The 16,228-nt window shown below is 36.9% G+C and overlaps 1 protein-coding gene across 3 annotated transcripts in view; it reads left to right on the plus strand.

Moving 5' to 3' along the window:
- The window catches only part of Slc4a1ap (solute carrier family 4 member 1 adaptor protein), a 60,171-nt gene that overhangs the window by 7,825 nt on the left and 36,118 nt on the right, over positions 1-16,228 (plus strand). For all 3 annotated transcript variants that reach the window (XM_046441525.2, XM_046441527.2, XM_046441526.2), the window contains exons 6-12: positions 321-481; positions 1,220-1,289; positions 1,651-1,837; positions 8,619-8,730; positions 10,927-11,164; positions 13,325-13,411; positions 14,728-14,795. In XM_046441525.2, the coding sequence (XP_046297481.1) occupies positions 321-481; positions 1,220-1,289; positions 1,651-1,837; positions 8,619-8,730; positions 10,927-11,164; positions 13,325-13,411; positions 14,728-14,795 (923 nt within the window). The remainder of the gene's footprint in view (positions 1-320; positions 482-1,219; positions 1,290-1,650; positions 1,838-8,618; positions 8,731-10,926; positions 11,165-13,324; positions 13,412-14,727; positions 14,796-16,228) is intronic.

A 16,228-nucleotide genomic window follows, 5' to 3' on the forward strand; every position in this document is an offset into this window, starting at 1 on the left:
TTTTTTTTTTTTAGTGTACCAGGGATTGAACTCAGTGGCACATCCCCAGTCCTGTTTTGTATTTTATTAGAGACAGGGTCTCACTGAGTTGCTTATCATCTCATTTTTGCTGAGGCTGGCTTTGAACTTTTGATCTCCTGGCTCAGCCTCCTGAGTCGCTGGGGTTACAGGTGTGCACCACTGTGCCCAGCTAGCCCTTTTTTGTGTGTGTGGGTTGGCAGCTTGTGGAAATCCTGTTTAATCTGCTTGCCTTTTTTCTCTTTATAAAATTTATTTCATTATTATTATTCATTATCATTCTTTCATTTTATGACCTCTAGTATCTCGGAAAAGGAAAGCCAAGAACTGGGAAGATGAAGATTTTTATGATAGTGATGATGACACATTCCTTGATCGCACTGGCCTTGTGGAGAAGAAGCGTCTTAACCGAATGAAGAAGGCTGGGAAGATTGATGAGAAGCCAGAGACCTTTGAATCACTGGTAAGTTTTACTTATAAAATTAGCTGTGGTAGCTTGTTTGTTTTGTTTTTGTTTTATAATCAATGCATTATAGAAATCTCTTTTGTGATAATTATAATTTTAAAGTAGTATCATTAAAATCTATAATCTATAAATTTAATGATAACAAACACTAGTCTTATCCAAGATGTTGGAAAGAAAAATATGACTTGCTGCTAGAAACTTTGCTCCAGGATTATATTAATCCATTAATGAACATTTTTTTGAATATGATATTCCCCAAAAAGAAAAGAAAAATTTCCAAATTAGGGCATCCAAGGTGAAATTGACTTTAGGACTGTGGTAGTCAAGAGGAATCGAAAGGATTTTGAGAAATATAGTATAGTGTCAGTCTGGAACAGTATATCTTTCATGAAATTATCATAAGGTGTGGTATGCATTTAACACTGTGTAGTAGAATTCAGAGCTTAAAAACATTATCCAACATCTGTTCTTTCGATTCATCAATGAAAACAAATGCCTAGAAGTGCTTCCTTTGAAGTAAAATCTGAGTTACTTATTCTGTTTAATTCTGAATTCTTTCATTTAAAAATTAATTCAGCTAGAATTAAACCAGCAAAAAGTAATAAGGATCAGATTTTGCTGGCCTTTTGAACTAATCCGCTTAAAGCTTGTAGTAACAATAGTGAAAATAGGAGGATGATAAACAATTGCAAAGAGGGAAAACATTTGCTAACCCTGTTGATCTGGATGTTACAGGTTGCAAAGTTAAATGATGCTGAAAGGGAACTCTCTGAAATTTCTGAGAGGCTCAAGTCCTCAAGCAAAGGTAAGGCTGTCATCAAATATTATTGAGCACCTAGTATATATACTGCATTGTGTTAGGCTCTGGTTAATAACATATATAGAATATGAAGGTTTTCTAAGGAGCAGTATAGTATAGCATTTTGGAGCTAGAAGGAACATTGTAAATCGTTTGGGCTAACCTCTTTATTTAACAGTTGAGTTGAATGAAACTCATTCTAAGTCACTTCCCAAAGTCACATAGCTATAATCTGTTTTCTTATTCCTAATCTCAGTAATGTTCTCTAACTAGCTTTATATAAGTGATTTTTCTCTAGAAATTTTGGCTGAATTTAAAAGTATTTGGAGTAATCTGCCTAAATATGTATTATCCCTTTCTTGGACAGCTCTGTCAGAGTCCCCACCTCAGGATTCTTTAGATGCATTCATGTCAGAAATGAAATCAGGGAGTGCATTAGATGGTGTGTCCAGGAAGAAACTTCATCTCAGAACTTTCGAACTGAGGAAAGAACAACAGAGGCTTAAAGGGTTAATAAAAATTGTAAAGCCAGCAGAGATTCCAGAACTAAAAAAGTAAGTAATCCATTGATATTTGGAATTTTAAATAAATGTGGTGTTTAATACCCTGAATTTCTCTTTTATCTTCTTAAATAATTATTATAATTATAGAATTTTTTTTTTTTTTTTTTAAGCTGTGCTGGAGATTGAACCTAGGACCATCATGCATGCTAGGCATGTGCTCCCATATCCCAGCCTAGCACGGAAAACCTTAAAGCATTGGTCTTATAGAGTAACTAAAACCCCATTTAATTTGTGAACTATGGATTGTTGGAGGATTTTCAGAAGAAACTATGTAGATTCCTGATTCACTGGAAGGCTCTAAAGTTTTTTACTTCATCTTTTGCTGCACAATAAACTTTTCATAAAAACAACATGCACAGAAACCAATTTAAGACCTGTGAGCCTTACACGTAATGCACACCTGTAACCCCTATTTGGGATACTGAGGTAGGAGAAGTTCAAGTTTGAGGCCAGCCTGGAAATTTAGTGAAACCCAGTTTCAAAATTAAAAAGAAAAAAAAAATGGGGAGGAGGACCTGGGGATGTGGGGATACAGCTTAGTGTTAGAGCAGTTGCCTAGCATGCACAAGGCCCTGGCTTCAATCCCAAGTACTGGAAAACAAAAAAACAAAAACAAAACTATGAATAATAAATAGATAACCAACAACCCAAGAGAAAAATAGGGAAAGGATATCAACCAGCAGGCCTCAGAAAAAGAAATACAAATTATTCCTAACTATATGAAAATATGTTCGACCTCACTTGTTGTAAGAAAAATATAAATACTACAATGTAACACATTTTTTATCCATGAAATTCACAAAAACTCAAATATACTGTGCCAGTGAAGCCATGACTAAAAGACATTTCTTGAAAGGCAAATTATTATTATTTTGTTATTTTTTTTGCTTTGTTGAAAGGCAAATTGTGATTTTCCCTATACGGGGCAAATTGGCAGTTTCTATCCTGGTTACAAATACATATGACCTTTGAGTTAATTATTATTAGATGTAATTATAATTTCTAGAAATTGGTTCTTTACATTCTTAGGAAATGAACAATATATATTGTAGCATTATTTATAGTAGTAAAAGATGAGAATCTACCTAAATATTTATCAAAGGGAATGGGCTAACTAAATTATAATATACATATATAATTGAATATTATGTAGCTGTAAAAAAATAGGCAACTAAGTAAAATGTGGAAACATTGTCAGATATATTAAGTAACAGAAAAATGTGCATCAAGGATTGTCTGTGGTAAAGAAAGAATACATCAGTAGGCCATTGCTTGATTATATATGTATGATCTGTTTAGGTCAGGTTCTCTAAACACAGACTCTGAGATAGATATTTGTATGCAAGTGATTTACTGAGACAGTGCTCTTGGGAGAAATTTGTAGAGGAGTGAGGGAGCAGGATAGGTAGAGGAAGAAGCTGGGCAAAGAAGTAGTTTCAAGAGCTGTAATGGCATCACAGATGCCTTAGAGACTAAGAGCTTGGGCTTTTATACCCGCCACCCAACCTTTTATTGACGATGGATAGTTGAGAAAGGACACACAGGAATTCTGAGAAAGGTGCAAGTGTGGACCTTTAGCCATCAGTGTCTGCAGTACCTGGTTGTCCTCATTAAGAAAATCTGAGAAGGATTCCAGCAGCATATGCTACTGTATATCTGGCAAGATTTATAAAAAGCTGATAACAAGGGGTTGGGGTTTTGGCTCAGTGGTAGAACACTTGCCTAGCATGTGTGAGTCACTGGGTTCAATCCTCAATTATTTATTTTATAAAAATAAATAAATAAATAAAGGTATTGTGTCCACAACTAAAAACATTTTTTTTTAAAAGCTGATAATATGCAAATATGGTACAACAAAGCCCACTATTTTGAATAATTAATATGCACCAATAAAGAAAAAAAAAGGTTTCAAGTGCTTTGGTACACACCTATAATCCCAAATACTCAGGAGGCTAAGGCAGTAGATTACAAGTTTAAGTCCAGCCTGGGCAATTTCGCAGTAAAAAAGTATTGGAGATGTAGCTCAGTGGTAGAGCACACCTGGGTTTGATCCTCAGTAACTCTCTGCCTCCCCTCTCAAAAAACTTTTTTTTTTTTTTTTAAGAAGCTGATAACATAATTGACCCCTGGGAATGGGAACTACAGTGGGTGGGGGTCAGCAAAAAGAGAGAGACTTTTCACAATATATATATACCTTTATATACTTTCTGAGTTTTGAACCAAGTGAGTATACTTTCTATTCAAATATATTTATTTTAAAAAGAAAATCCTATGTCAAATATCCATACTGCTGTAGGTCTAAATTTATTGTAATGTGGTTACAGTTTTAGTTTTAAATATTAAATAGCTGGAAAATTAAATATCATACTAACAACTGGAGATGTGGCTTAGTGTAGAGTGCTTGCCTAGCAGGATTGAAGTCCTGAGTTCCATCTCCAGCATTGCCAAAAAAAAAAAATAGTATTATCATCATATTATCCGTTTTGTTGTAGTGAAACTATTTCTTTTTTTTTTTTTTTTTTTTTAAAGAGAGAGTGAGAGAGGGAGAGAGAGAATTTTTAATATTTATTTTTTAGCTATCAGCGGACACAACATCTTTGTTTGTATGTGGTGCTGAGGATCGAACCCGGGCTGCACGCATGCCAGGCGAGCGCGCTACCGCTTGAGCCACATTCCCAGCCCCGAAACTATTTCTTAATAAAAGCAAATCTATCCCTTGGGGGTGAGGAGAAACATCTCACTATAGATGTGTGAATATTTCTTTGGGTACATTAGGCATATAGTAGGCAAAGGTTTAGATGCCCTTTTTATTAGAAAAACCCCAGTTCTAACAATGAATGTGCAGAGAGAGAAGAGGGAGATACCTATGATGAGGGACCCCAGGAGCTGGACCCTGATTTACTTCTGAAACAAATGGCTGGAAGTTGTGAAGTAGGATGTAGCTTGCCATCTTTCTCGTTTTTCTTTTCTTCTTTCTAGTTGTAAATCTGGGGTTAAACCAGCAGAGCTAGGTTAGAGCTCACTAGATTAGCCTGGACAAGGGCTTGACACAGCCGCTTTTCATAATCAGGAATGATGATCTTGTAAAATAGTTTTACAATTTTTTTTTTTTCTTCTAATGTTGGGAATTGAACCCAGGGCCTTGGGCATGCTAGGCAAGTACTCTACCACTGAACTATATTTCCACCCCCTCCCATAGTTTTAAATTGAGTCTGTACATGTCATTCTTGACATTCTTTTCTCAGGAGTGATAAATCTTGGACTTGGATGCTTCTAAAAACCACAGAGAAAAAGCCAAAAGCACAAATTGGCTAACATTTACTAGACATTGAACTCAGTGGCACTCAACCACTGAGCCACATTCCCAGTCCTAGTTTGTGTTTTATTTAGAGACAGGGTCTCATTGAGTTGCTCAGTGCCTCACTTTTGCTGAGGCTGGCTTCAAACTCGTGATCCTCCTGACTCAGCCTCCCAAGCCACTGGGATTACAGGTGTGCACCACCATGCCTGGCTTACAAATTGTCTTTTAATTCCTATATTTATCATTCTTAAGAACCAGTTGAAAATTGTTCAATTTGTGTGAATTTTTTTTTAAAGCAAAATCTCTTCCTTTAAAGGAAGGAAGCATAATCTAGAAGTGAATTTTGTTAACTTTGCATTTGGGAAAATTATTGGGTTAGATTAATTCAAATTCATTTGGAGACATCTAGAAGATTATCAAGTCATTTCTAAGTCAGATTTTGAGGATAATTTATGAGTGAGAGAGTATGTATAGGGGCTGGGGAACGATCCAGTCTTTCAACTTGACAGTATTTAAAATTTTATTCTATATGGTCTCATTAAATTTTGAAAATGTAGAATAGATTGTTATAGAAATAAACAACCCCCAGGAGCACAGTTCAGGTGGGATCTCAAAAAGTAGTACTAGCTACATGGGTTCATCCACTTCTGAAGGTGGTTAACTGCAGGAAGTTTCTTATTTTCATTAGTTAATACTATTCAATATAGCACCCAATAGGTAGGTACATGTATTATTAAAGCTAAAATTTCTTTTTTTCTTCTGTTTTTTGTTTGTTTTTGTGTGTGGGTTTTGTTTTTTTTTTTTTTTGGTTTTGTTTTGTTTTCAATACTGAGATTGAACCCAGGGGTGCTTTACCTCTGTGCTACATCCTTGGCCCCTTTTTTTTTTTTTTTTTTTTTTTTAAATTTTGAGACAGGGCCTTGCTAAGTTGCTGAGGCTAATCTCAAATTTGTGATTGTCCTTCCTTAATCTCCCAAATTGCTGGGATTATAGGTATGTGCCACTGTATCTAGCTAAAATTTCTCTAAATAACATTAACTGTTCAGTTTTTCAGTTATACTAGCCACATTTCAGGTGCTCAGTAGCCACATGTGGCTGGTGTCTACTGTATTGGATAGTGCAATATAGAAAATTTTCATCATTGCAGAAAGTTCTGTTGGACTCTACTTTAGTTTGTCAGTAAATACTTAAGTCCCTCATCCCTGTGTATGAAATTTGTAACCTGATGGCATTATATAGGAATATCTACATATTAAAAGGTACCTTCTCAAGCCAGGTGCTATGGTACAAATTTATAATCCTAGCTACTTGGAAGTTTAGGTCTTAAAGTAAAATAAAAAGGGCTGGGGATGTAGCTCAATTATGGAATGCTTTCCTAGCATGTATGAGGCCCTGGTTCAGTCTCTGATAACATACCCACACATACAAAGATGGAAAGACAATAAATTTGTGAATGTATGAATAGGAGAAAATAAATAAAGAGCTTAGTGTTATCCATAGATTTAGGTATCTACTGGAGATCAGAGAGGACTACTGTGTAGTGATTCCTAATCCTAATCACAAATGTCCAGTTAACCAGTATGACATCTAAATTACCTAACTTAATGATGGTGAGAAATAGGTTCCACAGAGTTAGACTTCCTAGGTTTAATTCTCAGCTCTAGCAATTACTTTTTGGGTATTTTGAGGCAAGTTAATTTACTTCTTTGGTCATCACTTTTTTCATTTGTAAATTGGAGGTAATGAAGATGCAAAGATTAAATGGATAGCACTTAAAGTGCTGGTATACATATATTATTGACATGATTGTCTTAAGTTTTACTATTTCTGTTGTGTCTAGCAACTATTCATAACATTGTTTTTGTAAGTAAGAACTCAGGGGACATATGCAGGGTAAACAAATTACTTGTGAGTTTAATTTCACCTTGATCATCCTTTAACTTGTTAAGTCAGCCCCTTGGGTGGTGTTCTGAGCTAAAAGACATGTTTCTGCTTCCTCTGGAGGCTCCCTTCTTGTTGGTGGTCTGTGTGGTTGCCTGATTTCTCTTTTCTTTCCCTTCTTGGCTACTGGCCAGATGCTCCTAACTTCTCCCTCCACTTCTCTCTCCAGAGTTGAATTTCCAAAGTTTCTACCTAACTCTGCCTCCCGGACTTATCCTCCAAGCAACTCCTAGTTGTGATCCTCTCTCCTGCTCTTTCACTTCCTTTGAGCCAGTCTTTGCACATCCTCCAGACTAGCCCAGTCATTTAATAGCTATTAAATATCTGCTATTTAATGTAGTAGAAAAACATCTGTGTTATTACCTTTCTCTGTCTATGAGGCTTATAGGGATGGGTGCAAAGGGTCATGATTTAGCAGAGGGTATTTCAGGGTCAGGCAGGCAGGATTTTTCTGGTGGTCATAAGAAGAGAATGGGTTCTGACTCTGATAGGGAGAAAGGTGGTGAAGCTGGATCCCAAGAATGCCACTAGGGAAGGGGACAAGACTTAATTCAAAGATGGCAGGCAGCAAGTGAGCTTCAGAATAGGCCAGGGTAGTCAGTTCCTCATAAGGTCTAAAAGTGTCAGTCCTGTCCTTATATTCCAGTTTGCAGGAGTGTCCCATGGTCCAGGTGAAGGCAACATGGGGCTTTTTTCCCTGGTCTAGTTTGGTTCTTTTAAGTTTTCCTGTTTCCTTAAGCCATCTCCTCATTGCCTTTGTGACCTCTGCTTACTTTCCCCTGTGTCTTCATACATCTTCTAATTATTGCCTTTGCCTACCTCTCATTGTCACCTTTGCTACTCTGACAAGTTCAGTGTCTTGTTAACTGCTGTCTTTTTTGTTTTTACTGTTCTGTTCCTTCTCTTTTCTAATTTCTTCTTTTTTATTCTTTTTCAGCTTTACTCTCTTGGGCTTGGCTTTTATAACCATCTCTAGCCAATTAGAATGTTGACAACCTCAATAGTTGCACTCTCTTAATTATGCAAGCTATCTGACCTACCCCCAACCTATGCACACACTTCCTTTTTTTTTTTTTTTTAATGTCTTTGCTCATAGCACATGGTTATGGTTAAGTGTGAACTCTGGATAAGTAAAGTAAGTCACTTCAGAGATTGGTGGGAAATAGGGCTTTACACCGTAGATCCATCTCCTGCCACTTAATGGAAATGGGGTCATGCTTAATGTATTCTCCTTTACCAGTGACCTTTGTACTGTAGTCATCATTTGATGATGACTGTAGCATGTTGTAATTTATTCATCTAAGGGAGCAGTATCATCTTGCCCTTAATAATTCTGTTCATGATAGTCAGCAATGTCATTGTCCATTCAAACTCTGCTTGCCTGAATACCTCCTTCTTGTTGTATGCTCCAGATACTCATTTTGTAGTCACTTTTGTTTTACCAGCAGTTTCTTTGTCAGTGTTACAATATTTATAGATAAAACCTTGGACTCACCAGAATAGATATGTATAATTGTTCTTTCTTCCTAGGACTGAAAGTCAGACTACAGATACAGAAAATAAAGCTAAGAAACTTACACTGCCTCTCTTTGGTGCTATGAAAGGAGGAAGCAAATTCAAGTTAAAAACTGGAACAGTAGGGGTAAGTTGTGAGTCAAGGTAGAGTGTTATTTAACTGGTGAGTTATCCCTGAGCTAATTTTTATTTTACGAGTGACTCATTACACCAGTGTGTTAAAAAGGGTTATGGGTTTGGTATAGTCATATCTTTCCCAGAATTTGCTTGTTAGCTTTTTCTGTTCAATTTAGAATTATAAGAATTGGCAAATTAATTCATACCAGTCAGTTTGTAAGTAACTGATTTGTAAATTCAAGTAATAGTTTGTTAATTTCAAATGAATATTGGGTTTAGAAATAGATCTCTTACACTGAATGCTTTTTTTTTTTTTTTTTGGCGGCGGGGGGCAGGTGGAGTAGGTGCAGTAGAGATAGGGTTTTGCTAAGTTGCCTGTGCTAACCTTGAATTTGTGATCCTTCTGCCCCAAATTCCCAAATACCTGGGATAACAGGTGTGCACTACCACATCTGACTCAGTTAAATGTTTTTAACCTGGTGAATGGATGTAATAGTCAGACTCAAATAATATTTATTAGGAATGTAACGTATATGCTTGTCTCTGCCATATGATTTTCCATACTCTGTTTAATCCTTCCGATACCTTATAACTTGTGGGAAATACTATGTCTTAAAGAAGAAAAACCAGGCAAAATACCATATAACACTATCAGATCCATCTTTTATCCTAAGTTTTATGATCTTTCTACTCTTCTATAATGTCTCACTGATGGTTGTTTTTGCTTTACATATATTCCTATTTATAGATTTAGCTTTTAAAAGTTTTTTTTTTAATCACTCTAAAGAACTGAACCTGTGGGGTATTAGTTTGCTAGGGCTGCTATAACAAAATGCCACAAAATGGGTGGCTTAAAACACAAAAATTTATTTTCTCACAGTTCTAGATGCTGGAAGTCTTAAGATCAAGGTGCTGACAGTTGGTTTCCTTCTTGACTTGCAGATGGTTGCCCCCTCTTGCTGCTCTTTCACTTGATAGTCCCCCTGTGCATTTGCACTTTTGGAGTATCTTCTAGTGACACCAGTAATATTGACTTAGGGCCCTGTCCTAAATGCCTCATTTATTATGTTTAAATACAGTCACATTCTGAGGTCCTAGGGATTAGAACTTCAAAATGTGAATTTGCAGGATATGGAAGTAGGGAGGATTCAGCCCATTAATACCTTGTATTGGGATATACTGCCCTCTGGTGGCAGAGATGAAGTCTCAGCTATGTGTACTGAATGAGTTGTGTGGTTTATGGAAGAGGGAAGCTTTGGGGTAGGGGCAGTGTTTATGTTTTAAATAGAAGAAAAATGCTTTCCTAAAATGACTTTCTTAGAGGATTACCAAACTAAGTTATATATTTTTTAAAAAAGATATAAACAAGGTATACTTTGAAACTTCTGTTCCACAAATATGATCAACTTTTCCTAATAAGTGCTCATATTGAAAGGCCTTGATTTAAACGTGCTTTTCTGGATATGGTGGCATATGCCTATAGTCTCAGCTACTTGGGAGGCTAAGGCAGGAGGATCACTGGGAGCCCAGGAGTTCTAGGTCAGCCTGGGTGACATAGGAAAACAGTGTCTTTAAAAAAAAAAAAAAAATTATGTTGCTTTATACTTTAAGAAATGTCTTCCTATTCTTCAGGATCAGTTTTACTGTTTTACAAGTCTTATTTCCTTGAAATTACATTAAGTCTAAAAGGAAAAAAACAATACGATGACTTCTTTCTTGGGAATGTGTGTCTGATTTACTCCCTAGAAGATTTTGTAATAAATTAGGGTCCTTTAATATTAAGAGGTCAAATATGATAGAATTCCTACAGCTATTGCTCCTCTGGAATAAATGTTTTAATTCCCTCCGAGCTGTTTCAAATGTTTGGTATTTAATAATCTTTAGCCTGTTCTCTCCCCACCACTGCAACCCACATTGCTGGGAATCAAACCCAGGGCCTTGTACATGCTAGGCAAGCACTTTACCATTGAGTTACACCTCAGTCCTAAAAATGTTTTGATCCTATAAACTAATAAACATACTTGTTAAGGGTCCATAGATGGATACCATTTTATGTGAAAATTTTACTTCCAGCCTGCTTTTGCAGGATTTATCAACCTAGAGAGTTAGACATTCTATGCATTTAGTTTAACCTCCTGGGAGAAATTTGCCTCTTTTTTTTATCATTATGTAGAACTACACATTTGTGGTTTTGTTTCCCTCATAGAAATTGCCCCCCAAGCGTCCAGAACTCCCTCCGGCTCTAATGAGAATGAAGGAGGAGCCTGAAGTAGAAGAGGAGGAGGAAGAAGAAGATGAAGAAGAAGAGAAAGAAAAGGAGGAGCACGAAGAGAAAATGGAGGATGGAAACAGCAGGTTGCCACAGGAGATAGAGCCAGAAACTTCAGTGCAGGAAATGAGTTCTCCCACAGATCTCACATGTTCTAAGGAAACAAAAAACCATGGTAATATCTTTCTCCACCTGGTGCTATTCAGAGGGCCAGTTGTATTACTTATGGATAGGGTTAAAAAAGCAAACTAGTTCTTGTCTATGAGTTTTGACATTGTATATTTGAGACACTGACTCTGTACTAAGGAAATGTAGTTAGTCCTCTTCCTTTGATTGCCAGTCATTATTTATTCTATTGCATATTAAAGGGAAGTATTTCCAGTGTGTTCCAGAATGATAGAGGATTGAAATATGTAGATTATGTCATCACGGCTGCTGAGGAATGACCCTGAGCTGATGCCACTTTAGAGGTGGAGGGCAGGGGAGAAGTGTGAGTGTTGGGGCCTGATTAGGTGATCTCAGGATGAATCTCCCCTTACTCATTTTTCTCCCCACCCTTAAACGAGGCTAAGCCTAATGAACTAAAGTTCTCAACAAGAATCATGCCTTATTCATTTTTTTGTCTATAGTATCTAAAAGAGAATCTGGCACATAACACTCACCCTCATGAGAAAAGATTTAATGAAAAATATTGAGAGAGGGAATTGATTAATTTGAAAATAATTTTTGTGATTATGAAAAGAATATTTATGCATTTTAGAAATTTTAGATATAAAAGTCCAAAGAAGAAAAAAGAAATCTTTCCAAATCTCATCTCTAGAAATTACTATTTATCTTTTAGTGCCTCTTATTCCTTATTAACTGTAGGAGTTATTTTCCTGCAGGTTGCCAAACTGTTTAGCAAGATTAAGATCTCACAAAAAATAGGGAATGTGAGGAAAAATAAACACTGGTGTTAAATGTGTGTGGGAATGTGTGCATATCTACTTCAGAGACTACACCGGTGTACTTACAACAGTAGGCCTGGGGTACAGTCTTCCTCTTGAGTCACCTTCAACTGTGTCTGAGGAACAGAAAAGTTACTGTTTCCTCACCTATTTGCCTTCTTTGTTTAGTTGTTGGCAAAATACTTGCCTTTTTAAAAAGATACTTATATGTAGTTTTTTCTGCACCTGGGACTTTGGGCCATACCAGTAGGAAGGGGAGCAATAAGTATTATATTTTGTTGTTTAGGGACCAAAGTATACCTGTGTATGAAAATGGCATAGGTTTTAAAATCTGGTTTATAAATTTAAATTGGTAAATCCGTGACTGCTGAGGGATTGTTCCAGGCCTTTTTTTCCTCTAGTTTTTTATTTTTACAGCATGAGGATCCTATTTTACATGCTATTTTATAGCCTGTTTTTTTCCCTGTCTTAAAATGTTTTTTATTTAATTTTGTTTTGTTTTGGTATCAGGGATTAAACCCAGAAGTGCTTAACTACTAAGCCACATCCTCAGCCCTTTTTCTTTTTTGAGATAAGGTCTTGCTAAGTTGCTTAGGGACTCAGTAAATTGCTAAGACCATCTTTGAACTTGTGATCCTCCTGCCTCAGCCTCCCAAGTCACAGTATGGCAGGCATGTGCCACTGCACCTATCTTAAAATGCTATTTTTAAATGTTGTACTTAGGGGTAGGGCATCACTTGGATATGTCATAATTTATTAACTTTTACTTATTAAACATACAAATCACTTCTTAATGTTTGCTATTGTAAACACTTAATCTTGGTGCTTGACTCTGGTTTTTAAAAAAAAAAAAAAAATGTTCCTGGGAGTACAATTTCTACACCAAGAAATATGTATATTTTTAAGGCTTTTGGTAAGTTTTGCCAGTAAGTTTACCTCAAAGTTGGCTGGGTTTTTTAAGTGGAAAATTGGTCCTGTTAGATATCTAGAGAGATACATTTATTGGAAACCTCATTAAAGTTAGTTGAAGCTGCCAGGCACGGTTGCACATGCCTGTAATCCCAGCAGTTTGGGAGGCTGAGGCAGGAGGATCTCAAGTTCAAAGCCAGCCTCAGCACCTTATTGAGACCCTCAGCAAATCAGTGATACTCTGTCTCTAGATAAAATACAAAAAAGGGCTGGGATTTGGTTCAGTGGTTGAGTGCCCCTGGATTCAATCCCCAGTACCGAAAAAATAAAAAAAGTTAGTTGAAGCTAATGACAATAAAACTAGATTATCATATATAGGCATAGATTCTTTTGCTTTTTGTTTGTTTGTTTGTTTTGTTTTCTTGTCTGTCCACCATGAATTAAATAATAACAGTAGGCTTTGGTACTGTTTTTTGTAGAAAACATGTCTCAAATCAGCCACATGGAACAGAAGAAAAATTATCAAGAGATTAATGAAACATCTTCATCATGCAAAGAACCATCAGGTAAGTAGCATAGCAGACTCTTTTGCCTCTCTGTGTGCAGATACATCCTAACTTTAAAAAGAGGGGTTGGCAGCTGACCCTAAGGCAGCATAGGAAATGGCCATATAGATCCTAGGTAGGTGCAACCACCAGCACCCTGAATGAAATTGGAGTATGTGAAAGGTTTGTGTTTGGTGCTATCTCATGTGCCTTTTACTCCTCTTCTCCCTGTCCTACAAAGCACCTGATGTCTTGATGCTTCCCTCTAGCCATACAAAGCCTACCCCAATTTTACATCTCCCAATTGAATATGTCTTACTATGGAAATGATTCCCAATCTATTAAATTGCTTGAAAGGTTCGCAGTGCTGAGGATTTTTGTTGGGAATTGATCACATAGACATTCCCTGCCTCACATATACCCAAAATCCAGACTCCTAAAAAGAAAGCAGGTTCAGCATTAACCACACTATTTGTACAGTAGAGGCACAGTGAGCCTGGTAAAGTAGGATTGCTTGCTGGGTGCAGTGGTACTCACCTGTAATCCCAGCAGCTTGGGAGGCTGAGGCAGGAGGATTGGGAGTTTAAAGTCAGCCTCAGCAACTTAACGAGGCCCTATGCAACTTAGCGATATTTAATATTTTAATGAAATATTAAAAAAGGACTGAGTATGTGTCTCAGTGGCTAAGCACCCTTGGGTTCAATCCCTGGTACAAAAATAAAAAAAAGGGCTGAGGATATAGCTCAGTTGCTGGAGTGCTTGCCTCACATGCACAAGACCCTGGTTCAATCCCCAGCACCACAAAAAAAAAAAAATTAAAAAATATCAATAAAAGAAAAGGGACTGCTTTTATCTGGTTTTACTTATAATGGTTAAAATGTGGAATAATAGAAATAGCCTCATCATCCTCATCATACCTCAAGCTTATAGCCTTGTTTTAAAAACTAGGGATATCAGTGAAAGAAAAATGCTCTCCTTTTAATATGTTTTTTGTGTGTATGTGTGGCAGGGGGACGGGTACTAGGGATTGAACTCAGGGGCACTTGACCACTGAGCCACATCCCCAGCCCTATTTTTTATTTTGTTTAGAGACAGTGTCTCACTGAGTTGCTTAGTGCCTCACTTTTGCTGAGGCTAGCTTTGAATTCTCTTGCCTCAGCCTCCCAAGCTGCTGGAATTACAGGCACAAGCCACCATGCCAAGCTCCTTCATTTTTATAGTAGTAGATTGTCACTGATGTTTTCTTCAGTAATTTTAACACTGTCTTAGGAGAAGATCTTTCTTTGTCTATTACTTTTTCAGAAAATAGTTATTATCATTTTTCCCCCTTAAATTAGCACCAAAGAATGAATATGAGAAAAGCAGAGATGAATTGAAGAAAAAGAAAGCTCCTGGTCCAGGCAAGGTAAGTACTTTTCTTTGAAAGTTGAAATGAATGCTCTTATGACAGACCACATCTAGGAGTGTGAATCTTTGGAAACTGACAGAGTTCCCAACAGCCTTAGCCTCCTCTCCTAGAAATCTGAACTCTTTAATTTTTATATTTTTGAATTCTGTATTCTTATCTCCATTCACCCTATTCCCTATAACTGCTCATATACATGCTACTTTTTTTTAGATTAATTTGTGAATTTTTCTTCATATCCTAATATGCTATACAGACATTTGAATAACATGCTGTTTTCATCTTTTTATTACACAAAAGATATAAACACACTCCATTCTGTATCTTAATTTTTTTTTTAATCTGTCATGGAAATCATTCTTTATCAATATATCAAGAGCTTCTTAGTGCATGAATATACCCTGTTTAGCCAGTACCCTTTAGATAGACACTTGAATTGTTTCTAGGCTTTCATTACACCAGTGCTATAGTGAATAATTTTATGAATACATAATATTATATGGATATGCTAAGTTCCAAGAAGTGCAATTGCTGGGTTGTGTTGGCAGGCCCAAGACACCTCTCTGTAATTCACAAGAGGTCTCACAGGACTCAACATATGGTTGTATTTGCAGCTATGATTTCCTACAGTAAAAGGATACCAGGCACAGTTGGCAATATGAACAGGGTTGGGGTGGAATCTGGGGTAAACTAAGTATAAGATTTGAATGGTCCTTTTCAGTGGAGATACACAGGACATGCTTAATTTCCCAAGCAATAAGTTGTAACAGTTGTGAAATCTTGCTAACTAGAGAAGCTTGTTAGAGACTCAGTACTATTTTTGGTGGGAATGGATCATATAGGCATTCCCTGATTGGCATGTACCACAAATCCAGACTCCCAGAAAGAAAACAGATGTTCAGCATAAACCACATTGTTTGTATAGTAGAGACACAATGAGCCACCCTTATCAGTTAGGGTAATAGTAATAATCCTCCAGAAGCTGGGTGCAGTGGCACGCGCCTATAATTCCAGTGGCTCCGGAGGCTGAGGCTGGAGGATCACAAGTTCAAAGCCAGCCTCAGCAACGGTGAGGCGCTAAGCAATTCAGTGAGACCCTGTCTTTAAATAAAATACAAAATGGGGCTTGGGATGTGGCTCAGTGGTCAAGTGCCCCTGAGCTCAATCATCAGTACCAAAAAATAATAATAATCTTCCAAAAACTCAAGTTCCAGACACCAGCCAAAGATCAATCCTATAAGCAAGCTTTCAGAGAATAGCAGTTATTCTTGCTCTGTTAATTCTTTTTTACACTTAGGTCAAAAGGCAAATGCCAGATTTCCCTCTCCAGAGGTTATTTTGTTAAGCACTTATATCTGCCGTGTGTTTACTGCCCCTTTTAAAAAGCATGACATCACTCTCACTAATGAAAGCTCAGCTTGTTGAGGCTTTAT

The sequence above is a fragment of the Marmota monax genome, unplaced genomic scaffold (assembly GCF_021218885.2).
Source record: "Marmota monax isolate L192 unplaced genomic scaffold, Marmota_monax_Labrador192_F-V1.1 WCK01_AAM20220418_F8-fsc00010, whole genome shotgun sequence".
NCBI classification, from domain to species: Eukaryota; Metazoa; Chordata; class Mammalia; order Rodentia; family Sciuridae; genus Marmota; species Marmota monax.